This window comes from Parambassis ranga, chromosome 20, assembly GCF_900634625.1.
Source record: "Parambassis ranga chromosome 20, fParRan2.1, whole genome shotgun sequence".
NCBI lineage: Eukaryota > Metazoa > Chordata > Actinopteri > Ambassidae > Parambassis > Parambassis ranga.
In genome coordinates this window covers 4,891,937-4,904,093 of record NC_041040.1, presented here as the reverse complement: position 1 = coordinate 4,904,093, position 12,157 = coordinate 4,891,937, and the positions used below count along the sequence as shown (strand labels likewise).

The 12,157-nt window shown below is 47.5% G+C and overlaps 1 protein-coding gene across 1 annotated transcript; it reads left to right on the top strand.

Annotated features, from left to right (window-relative positions):
* The first annotated feature begins 8,728 nt into the window (after positions 1-8,728).
* Positions 8,729-11,534, top strand: LOC114453327 (cytochrome b5-like). The gene is made up of 5 exons (XM_028433193.1): positions 8,729-9,014; positions 9,740-9,868; positions 10,261-10,290; positions 10,372-10,406; positions 11,177-11,534. Exons 1-5 carry the CDS (start codon positions 8,877-8,879, stop codon positions 11,259-11,261), a joined length of 417 nt encoding a protein of 138 aa, XP_028288994.1. The 5' UTR covers positions 8,729-8,876; the 3' UTR covers positions 11,262-11,534.
* Positions 11,535-12,157: the final 623 nt, after the last annotated feature.

Below are 12,157 nucleotides of genomic sequence, written 5' to 3'. Positions count from 1 at the left end.
AAGGAAACCGAGCCCGACAGAACTCTGTGTACGCCATTCATCACGCTAACACACTTTAATACATCATGTTAGCGCTGCGGTCCTGCTGCAGGATGTTTATGGCTGAGCTGGAGTTAAACATGAGGCAGGCGCAGAAACACTGGAAATATATATCACACTAAAAACAGTAAAACAAGGCCGAGGAGACACCTGCAGTGCACACACACACACAGACACACACACACAGACACACACACCAGATTTACATCATGCAGATCCTTGTGGTTATGTTTACCAGGGTAAAAGTGTTTCTCATTTATTATGCTGGTAATTTCCAGGTGATTTCCGACTGTGAGTCATCTAAGTGTGTGCAGACTCAGTCACGTGTCCTCTGTGATCGTGTTAACCTGTCTGCACAGGCGTGTTCACAGTGTCAACCTGGCCTTTAAACGTTTCCCAGCTGTTATGGTAATTAGCCCCAAAAAACATCAGACTTATTGTTTTAATTTCAAGGTGCTTACCAGGACTCAGAACCTGAACCTGAACCCTGACTACAGATAAAGTGAGAGAAGTATGAGGAAGTAAAGTTGTTGTCTCCTGACCTGGTTGCTTTTGGCCATTTTCTCCACATCCACCTCTCGTGTTGCAGCTCTGGATTTCTCTCGCTTCAACTGAAAAAGAACTCTCTGAAAAAAAAACACAAAAACACAACACGGGTCAGCTATGAGATACCGGACTGCCCCACCACTACATCCCTGCCCCGCTCTCTGTGAGCTAGCAAATCACAACCATTTATAGTTACAGGTGGAATCAAATGTGCTCATCTTCACCTTTTTGCTGCTCTGGTTCTCCTTGCTGGAGATGTCAGAGGATGTAGGAGGACGTGCAGCTGATGTCTGATCTGTGCTTTCATCGCTGCATTTAGAGTCAGAACTCTCAGAGGCGCCCTTCATACTGGATCTACAGCTGGACCACAGCTTGAGCTCAGGCTTTGCTTCAAAGATGAGCCTGGGGTTTGGCTTTGATGCAGGGCTGAGGCTGGAGATGTGACTGACGTTAGGGAGTGCTAAGGGTGGAGAAGCGGTGCTGCTCTTAGGTTTGGGCTGACGTCCAAAGTGGGGGGCGGTTGGTGGAGGAACTAGGAGCGATGCAGACGGCAAAGAAGAAAAAGGAGAAACACAGAGGGGAGGCTTCTCCCCACAGGCTGGCAGGGTAACCCTCCCCTTCTCCCTGCCTCCATTCAGCTTCTGGTCCCGCAGCAGGGCCATGTTCACATGTGATGGATGCTTCTTCCTGAAGATGGGAACCAGCTTAGGTGGAGGCTTCTGCAGGGTTTGAGTTGGCTGAGAAAGAGGAGGGAGGACTGAGCAGGAAATGGAGGAGGTGAAGGATGAAGGTAGCTGGAAAACTGGAAGCAAAGAGGAGGGTTTGATGGATGAAGCTGCATGGAAGACTGAGGAAGAGGAGAATGGCAGGTAGGGTGGGACAGACGAGGAGGAGGCTGAAGATGCAGCTGGCTGGAACAGTGGCACTGAAAAGACGTTAGAGGCGGAGGAGGAGCGTAGAGCTGACCCGCAAACGGAGGAACTGGAAGCAGAAAATGGAGGACAGGAGGAGGAATACAAGGACGGCCTGGCAGCATCTTCCCTGAATCCACCGCCGTTATCCAGATGCCATGGAGCTCCATCCTGCTGGGAGTGAGGGGTCCAGGCTGGTGGCTGTGAGCCGAAAGAGGGCTTCACAGGCTGGGAGGGTGGAGGTACAGGCAGCTGTGTGAGAACTGACCTGATGGAGAAGGAGGCGGCCAGGTTGATCTGCTCACCATCCAAGGCCTAAGAAGAGAGGCAGACATTAGGTCCTAATGAAACAAAAGAAGAACCCACCGATCGGGTCTTTCATGCTCCTTCCTTATTCTGTGTTGAGCCGCTGCCAGAGAAATGTTTTCAGGCTGAACCTAAGACATGAGAGTGGCAATGATCAAGCCCCATGGGCAACCAAATCAAGACTTTACCTCGGCAGCAACTACATCAACACAAACAGGACTTGTATTGAAATATTATCAGAGACTCAGTCAGTGTTTCACAGACCGTTCCCTGGACGATGAACATGAGCTGAAATGTTTCAGCTTCACTGTGTGAGCGCTGGTCGACTGTCTCCACCTGCTGCTCCCTGTGACAACCGGCTTTCTGCAGCCTCAGGCCTCAGTGTGAGAAATGAGTTTAATTGCAGCTGCTCCATTAGTGTGTTAGAGCAGAGATGTTTCATGATGTATCATCTATAAACTTCAGAGTGTGCTGCTTAAGAAACAGAGCGTGGATTACCGCTGATTCAAAGTATCATAGACACCAGCTGTGAGGAGAGGAGCTGTCACAGGGAGATGAAATGAGGGAAATGTATGATGTTTATCTGCAGAAAGTGTTTCAGCCCCTGAACAAACACCCACAGGACGGTATCTTTAACTCTGTGAGCTTTCTCTGCTTATGATGGGATGGTGAGGCAGAGCTTCTCTTGTATTAAAGGTGACCGCTGGACAAAATAATCCACAAGACGCAGAGAGAACCTTCTGTCCTGTGTGGTCATCAAACTGTCTGTGAGGACGTCACAGGCTGAGAAAAACTTCGATAATCACTGTCCCTCTGTCCTTCACACACACACACCAGCCTACACACACACACACACACACACACACCAGCCTACACACACACACACACACACACCAGCCTACACACCCCAGCCTACACACACACACACACACACACACACACACACACACACCAGCCTACACACACACACACACACACACCCCAGCCTACACACACACACACACACACACCCCAGCCTACACACACACACACACACCCCAGCCTACACACACACACACACACCAGCCTACACACACACACACCAGCCTACACACACACACCAGCCTACACACACACACACACACACACACACACCAGCCTACACACACACACACACCCCAGCCTACACACACACACACCAGCCTACACACACCAGCCTACACACACACACACACCAGCCTACACACACACACCAGCCTACACACACACACCAGCCTACACACACACACACACACACACACACACACACACACAGCAGCCTACACATAATGCGTGTGTACCTGTACAGATGCAGCAGTGTTCAGGCTCACACTGTGGTAACAGGGTTTGCTGGTCAAGCGTGCAGGGAAGCCACACACACTGTGCAGCCTTCCCCTGATGTCAGACAGGAAGTAGCCCAGCACCCCCTGCAGGTCGACTCGAGGACAGCGCTGCACCGGCTGCAGGCGAATACAACTCAGAGGATAGCTGCTCAGAATGGAGGTCAAAGAACCTAACAGCATGATGTAGGCGTGCTGTACTCACACCTACAAAGGTGTGTTAGCAGCAGGGAGCAGGTGTGGTTGTCTTCATCATCACACTGAGTTCAGCTTTAGGATACGTAAAGAGTTTTTCTCCAACAGGTCTGAAGTACACACTGCAGTACACCACCTCTTCCTCTGCCAGCTCCGGGAGTCTGTAACCATACTGGAACACACAGACACACACAGGCACACACACAGATGGGTTGCAGAGCTGCAGTGAGGTGCAAAACTGCTGCTAGTGTGTGTCTGTGTGTGTGTCTGTGTACCAGGTGGTTCCAGTGGCTCTGCAGGTCTCTGTATGTTCTAAATGGTCCCTCACTTGGCAGCTGACGGCTGATGGTGATGATCTGCCCTTTCTTCATGCTACACACACACACACAGACACACAAAGTAAACCTAAAGCTTCAGCCGCTGCTTACACCAACATATCAGGTGTGAGTCTACAGAGCTGCAGCTCCACCTGCTGGTCAGTCATCATAACACAGCCACCCTCTCGTGTATTAATCGCTCTTTTTTGTTTTTAAAGCGTCACTGACATTTATCTATCCAGAATAAAACACAGTTCACACTTAAAATTCAGCATTATCTCTATTATTAGCCCTGAACCTTCAAACTTGTCAGCAGGTGTGTTGTGTGCTTTTTTTAAACTCACCAGAATAGTCACACTTTGAACTTTGACGTACACTTTGGTCAGAAATGTAACTTTTACTTTTTAAAAATCTTATTCTGTCAAGACATTCATCCGAGTTATACGCTTTGAAACTGAGCCCCCTGGAGTCATCCTGAAGGCGTAGAACTAATGATGGGACTAAAGAGGGGGGCGAAGCTACTCCTGAATATAATTATATTATAATCATCATATTTCCCCTAAAATAAAGTGTTGTCACTAAAAGAAACATAAAGGTGGGTGGTGCGGTGGTTCACTCTGTCGCCGGGGGCCTTTCTGTGTGGAGGGCTTGCTGGGTTCAATTGGTCGTGAGTGTGAATAGCTGTGACGGGCTGGTGATCTGCACGTACAGGAAAAAAACTCGTCACTCCTCAGTACTACCAGGAAAATGATTGACACAGATGTGACAAACAGCCACATGACAGAAATCTGATGAGTCTGCAGGCTCTACAGCCGACGTGCAGACTGGAGTGAAGCAAGAGGTGAAGATCTACAGCCCGTGGAACTCCTGTTGCGCCTGTTGTTGAAGTGTGATGTGTGTGTTGTTTCCATAGAGACACAAGACACACACTGAGGTGAGAGGTTTTAAGAAGAGGAGCCTCACTCAGTATGAGTGACCCTCTGAAGGCCTGTTTGTTGTGTGTTTGTGTCCAGCAGGTGGAGCTGTCCTACCTGGGAAGGACGTGACACCAGATGGCTCCGCCGGGGTGGATGACAAAGTCAGGTTCACTGCAAAACCTATGCAGCACCAATCGAGGGAGGTCAAAGTCCTCCAGCTGAGACACACACACAGACACACACACACGCACACATTATCTTTCTACTGTGACATGCTTGGTTTCCATAAAACATGTTCAGCATTTTACAACTGATGCGTGCTTCTGCTCTCTCACTGTGGTCAGGGGCAGGCGCACAGTGCTGGCTTCAATGCTGAGGCACAGCCGGCCCTCTCTGGTGCTCAACTCCATGCCTAACACACACACACACACACACACACACACACACAGTTTTACTTCTGTCTTTTACTTCTCTCTCTCCAAATGTGTCATCAGGTGCACTGTGTGCGCTGCATAAACTCAGACAGGAGAGGAACTCACTGACAGCATTCAGCCTTCCACTCTCAGTCAGGAAATCCCTTCCTAGGAACACATATCATTTACTGAGTCAGACTCAGGCAGAAGCGAAGGCTCAATCAAGTGTTGCAACACACATCAGTCACTCTGATCGCTCACAAACACACAACCTTGACTGTGATAACAAATGTTGTGCATCAGAGCAGCAATTACAGGTTGGACTTTGCTATGAAGATGACAGAAAGCAGCAGTCGTTCCAACACTGAAGGTGTAGTCTGAGTTAAAGTCAGACAAACATCCGTCGAGGTTTGTGTGTGCATACACAAACATCTGTGTCTGTAAAGATGTGTGCATGTCATTACCAGAGATGAGGAAGAGTCCAGCTTTGTTCCAGCTGGGACTCAGTCTGGTGATCAGAGAGTAGGACAGACAACACTGGAGGTCACCTGGAAACACACACCGAGCAGGGCCCAGCTACACACACACACACACACAGACACACACCAGCTTTCATTGACTTCAAGTGCCCTGGGATCTGTAATAACTTATGAAGGACTACAGAGAGGACACAGACTGTCAGGCTAGTGGCCCACCTGCAGGGTGCGCCGCAGTCCAAACACCTGCAGGACTCCTGTCTGAAAAAAAGCAATCTGCAGGAAGAGATCAGATTAAACATCACCTGCTAAATAATGTGAGCTTTATCAGCTGTATCACAGACACATCAGCCAGAACAAAGTCAGAAAGAACAAATGATAAAAGAGCTTTATTGTTAGGCCCCGTCCACCCTGGAGAAGGTCGATCCAGCTAGAGTGGGATTGAATCCAGCTCGCCTTTAAGATGGATATGTTCAGACCTATTTTCAACTCTGGCTACCACACACGTGTCTGCGCTCAATCCGGCTTCTTTGCTGTCCCCCAAACCCCTAGGTGGAACATAGTATAATAGAGTCTGTTTATGCTGCGGTGGGACGTTTGTGACGCTCGTTCTTTTGTTTTTTTTCATTCAAAACACAGTTTATTCCTTTGTAGCCCTGTGGAAAATAAACTCGGCTGTCGTAGTTCGATATATCCAGATTCATGTTGTTCAGACTCAGAGCGGGGTCTGACGCTGCATTTCCCTCCGATATTTAAAAGACAACAAACACACACAGCTGTGTCTGACATTGACCTCATCCGTCTGTGTGTTCATCCGTCTGTGTGTGTTTGTGCAGAAGTCCCTGAAAGTGCAACCTTCAGAGGTCTGCGTGTTTTAGGGTTTGTGTGAAAATGAATGCAGTGGGTTAAAAAGGGTGTGTGTGTGTGTGTGTGTGTGTGTGTGTGTGTGTGTGTAGTCACACAAGCAATGTCTGGAATCCAGACCAAATATTTTGGCTGCATGTCTCTGCTCGGTAAGTGTTGGCACGCAAACATGAATGTTTGTGTGTGTTTGTGTGTGTGTGTGTGTGTGTGTGTGTGTGTGTGTGTGTGTGTGTGTGTGTGTGTCTTACAGCCATGACCACAGTGATATCACTGAAGGAGTCCAGAGCAGGACAGGCCAGAACATCGGAGTACAGCAGCACCAGCTCTCTGTGACACACACACACACACACAGACACACACACACGGTCAGGGGCACACACACAGTGATGCTGTCCTTCACACTGTGAAATGATGAACAAGTTCCTTTAGTCCTCTCTCTGAGGTGGACGGCTGTGCAGCCATCGCCTCTTATCAAACACATAATGCTGTAAATAACTTATACTGACACACATCACATCCAGAGACAGTTTAAACTGTGTGAAGAAGAATCCAAGCACCAGAACAACTTCATGCAGTGTCAATCATCTTTAAGTGTTAACCCCTCACTCACCTGCACGTCTTGATCTGTTTGCTCCTCACGTCCTCATCCTGCCCCCGCACAGTCAGGGTCACAGAGACCAGATTCTTCAGGTCAGGAAGGCCGAGAAAAAACATTGATGGTGGGATGCTTCCACTCATCCTACACACACACACACACACACACAGGAAGCCATCAGCAAGTTTTGATGGCATTCTAAAGAACATTGAGGGCTAAAAACAACCTAAAACTACCTCTGTCATGAAGCTAATTTCCAATTCCAAAGTACAACTACTACATTATTTGATATTATGACAGGTGTCTAAATGTAAATACTGTCAATTAACTTCTTTACAAAAAAATTCATGATGCATCAAACAAATTTACTGATTAAACATTTCTTGTGTTTTAAGATTACTGTACTGAAATTTAAAAAAGGAAAATTGGTTCAAATAAAATAAAATATACATAAATAAATATAATAAAATATTAAATAAAATATTTTTTTTCTTACCTTAATAACTAAAAGCTTTTCAGACAACAGAACAAAGTAACTTCTGGATTAAAGGAAAGTTCTCACAGCTTCAGCCTCAAAATGTCCTGTTAGCCTAAACAAGCTAGGAGAAGCTAACAGCGGCTAACGTTAGCTAAACTGTTTGGTTCGATGTCAGTGACGTAGCTCACATTAACCCTTAAACCAGGCCGCGGCGGGGGGTCACCTTCTGGACGGAGTCTTAGTTTGAAGACAATTATCTCAGAAAAGAGACATTTTCACCAAATAAACCGAAACTGGACAAACTCACATTTAGCCAAAGATGGGTGAACGGAGGTGAAGAGCTCTGACTCCTCCTGCTTGTTTGAGACTCGTGCTGTGAAAAACTCTGAAGTTTGTTTTAAATAAAACACAAATAAAATAAGTATCCGGTGAGTTAACGTCATTTAAAGGACTTTTCTAACACTGTGTTTTAATCCTAGTCTGTCTGAACAGGTGAAGTTTATTAATTCGTCGTCTCAGTGGGAGTGACGGCTCCTCAGGCCTGATTAATAGACAATCTTTGATTTGTTGTGGACACGTTTTCCCGCCGCAGAGCCACGGAAGTGAAATAAAACACTTTCTGCCGTGTTGTCTGATAAGTTTCACGTCAGCAGCTCACACATCCGGCAGGAACACGCTCATTCCGTGCGATGCGTGAGATAACCCGCTCTGTTGCGTGACAACAAGCGAGTTTCCTTGAGAGTCGCTGAACTTTAGCCTCGTTTCCTCGCCCACAGCCAGCTAATGAGTGACAGGGGAGCGGGCCAATCAGAGACTCCCATAGGTCGTAGGGTGGAAGTGAATGACCAATGGCGTGGCTAGGTGAGCGGTGTGGGCGGGGTTAGTGTGGGCTGTTCCTCATCATCAAGTGACCGCTAACAAAGGCGATCACACCGGAAGTCACTGTTTCAAAATTAAATCATGACGCGGCAAATTCTGAACTAAAAACTCCGGGTTGTTGTTGTTTACAGCCACATACGTATAAATAATAATAATATTCCTTTTAGTATTAACTCACAGTTGTCTAGAACGTACGTTCTGTAATTATTATATCATTAAATCTGCTTTTACGTTCCTTCATATCTTTTTATTCACATCGATGCTGAACTTTGGGTTCGGTTGATTTGCAGACTAATGAAGCACCATTAAATAAAAACACATTCCCTTCCGAGTTTTACAATAGTTGCCTTTTCTTATTTTTATTAACCTCATATACAGCAGAGCTTTATTTTGAAGGCGGTGCCGGAAGTGCAGTGGAGCTCGGCTGTCGCTGACCGCGCTGGAAGTTGTGCTCTGTGGGGAAATGTTGTCGTTTGTTCGGAGTCACGGTTCTTACTCATTTCCCAGGATTATATAACCGCCCACAGGCCGTGTCCCGCGCCTGTCCGCCGCCTGCGGCTCGTCACGTCCACACGGTCCGAGATGGGTGAGACGGAGGAGAGGAGCCCCGCAGGAGTCAAATACTACAGACTGGCAGAGGTCGAGGAGCAGAACTCCTTCAAGTCCACCTGGATCATCATCCACAACAAAGTCTACGATGTCACCAAGTTCCTGGAGGAGGTGAGGGGGCGCTGGGTGCTGGGAGGAAGCAGGAAGTGAAGCAGAGCCCCGGCTGGGTCTGGAGCTCTGTTCGCCCTGTGCTCGGTGTAAAACACTCAGAACCTCAGGGGGACCAGGCAGGCTCCGAGAGGGACCTCAGAGAGAGAGAGGGGGCCATCAGATTCCAACAACACCATGACCTCTGTGTTAAAGAAGCCACAGGTGGAAGCAGCTGGTTGTCAGCAAGTCAATTACTTAACATTAGGACAAATATAAAGACAGATTTATGTTAAATTCTACTGTTGGTTGATTTAAATGGAGCTCATTGAAGCAGCCTGGTGTCCCCCTGAACTCTCTGACAGTTTCCATGACGACGGGGCCGGACTTGTCCTCAGCTCACTCAGTAGTACTCAGACTGAGGACAGTTTGGACCTTTGACTGTCAGAGTTCACAGAGTTCAGGGCGTGCCGTCCAGCAGGAGTCCAGTACCCATCAGGTCCAACGAACAGGAGCTCCTCGTGGTTCTGTCAGAGACGCAAAGACACTGAGACATGTCTGAGAGAGAGGTCAGAGGAGGGCAGGTTAGAGTGGTTCACTGCAGTGTGTGTGTGTGTGTGTGTGTGTGTGTGTGTGTGTGTCAGAGCCAGTAGATCATTGACAGGACTCTGATGGAGGTGAAATGGGGACATTTTTATTTGTCTAATGTTACTCTGAGACATATGTGTGTGTGTGTGTGTGTGTGTCAGCACCCAGGAGGGGAGGAGGTGCTGAGGGAGCAGGCAGGAGGCGACGCCACCGAGAGCTTTGAGGACGTGGGACATTCCACCGACGCCAGAGAGATGGCGAGCAGCATGGTGATAGGAGAGCTGCACCCGGTCAGTGTGTGTGTGTGTCTGTGTCTGTGTGTGTGTCTGTCTGTGTGTGTGTGTGTGAGGTAATGCAGTGTAACATGACTGCCTGTCTGTGTGTGTCTGTCTGTCTGTCTGTGTGTGTGTGTGTGTGTGTCTGTCTGTGTGTGTGTGTGTGTCTGTCTGTCTGTGTGTGTGTGTGTGTGTCTGTCTGTGTGTGTGTGTGTGTGTCTGTCTGTGTGTGTGTGTGTGTGAGGTAATGCAGTGTAACATGACTGCCTGTCTGTGTGTGTCTGTCTGTCTGTCTGTGTGTGTGTGTGTGTGTCTGTCTGTGTGTGTGTGTGTGTGTCTGTCTGTGTGTGTGTGTGTGTGTGAGGTAATGCAGTGTAACATGACTGCCTGTCTGTGTGTATCTGCAGGACGACAGAGAGAAGATCGCCAAACCTGTGGTGAGTGTTTGGGCTGAGTTCAGGTGCATTATGGGAGATGTAGTCTGGTACAGCTAACAGAGTCTGCTGTTTGTTTGACAGGAAACACTGGTGACCACACTGAAGGAAGAGACCAGGTACACACACAGAGATACACACACACACACACACATACAGGTACACACACACGGATACACACACACATACAGGTACACACACACACACATACAGGTACACACACACGGATACACACACACATACAGGTACACACACACGGATACACACACACATACAGGTACACACACACAGATACACACATACAGGTACACACACACGGATACACACACACACATACAGGTACACACACACACATACAGGTACACACACACGGATACACACACACATACAGGTACACACACACAGATACACACACATACAGGTACACGCACACAGATACACACACACACACACACATACAGGTACACACACAGGTACACACACACACATACAGGTACACACACAGATACACACACACACAGGTACACACACACACACACAGATACACACATACAGATACACACACACACACACATACAGGTACACACACAGATACACACACACACATACAGGTACACACACAGATACACACACACACATACAGGTACACACACAGATACACACACACACATACAGGTACACACACACAGATACACACACACATACAGGTACACACACAGATACACACACACACATACAGGTACACACACACAGATACACACACACACATACAGGTACACACACACACACAGATACACACACACACACACACACACACACACACAGATACACACACACACAGATAACATATCTCTCTCTCTCTCTCTCTCTCTCTCTCTCTCTCTGGCAGCTGGTGGTCAAACTGGTTGATTCCCGCTCTGGCAGCGACCATCGTCACACTGATGTATCGCATCTACACCACAGAGAGCGAGTGACATCATCACACAGCTGTGGCGTCATCACTACAGTCAATGATTGACAGCTGCCTCAGCGTAGATCTGCTTCTTATGGAGCAGACTGTGGACCAACAGTGCTTTTGTGTCTCAACCCTACATTACCCATAATTCATTTCATCCTGAGATCCAATCACGTGGCATTATGCTAATGAAGTCATTTTTTACAGAGCGTTCATGATCTGCAGATGTATAATTACTTTTTATATCTTGTAACTGAATGTAAATGAATTTATAAATATGCAGCTAATGTGACTGAGCTCGTCCTTCATTACATGCTCACCTGTGTGTGTGGTTCTACATGGAGCTTCAGTGTGTCTGTCTGTGTGTGTGTGTGTGTGTGTGTGGTTCTACATGGAGCTTTAGTGCGTCTGTCAGCAGGCTGCAACCTGATCTGAGCTTCACAGAGATGTGAGTGATGTCAGAGGTCTCACTCTGCTGCCGCTTCATTCAGTAAAGATCCTTCAGTCCTCACGTTGTTCAGCTCATTCTGGTCTTTATGCTACAAAGGGAGCTCCACCTGATCATGTGACCAGGACAGCATCGCAGACATCACAGCACTGATACACAAACTGTCCTGAAGGTCGACATTAAAAACAAACACAACAGATCGTCCTCCAGATCCAAACAACATCAATGACAGCATCAAGGAGTCTGACAGGAAGAGCTTTTATTCTGAAATCTCACTGAGGGGGTTTCCTCTCAGAAATGATTTAGAGGAAGAACTCTCAGCTCTGCAGCGCCACCCTGTGGATGTACAGATGAAAGACATCAATGACACATACAGCTGCTATAACTGATCATTGATTCTATTTATTGATGAACCTGTGTGCTGTGATAAAGTGACAAACTCACACTGAAGCAGACGCACAACAGTT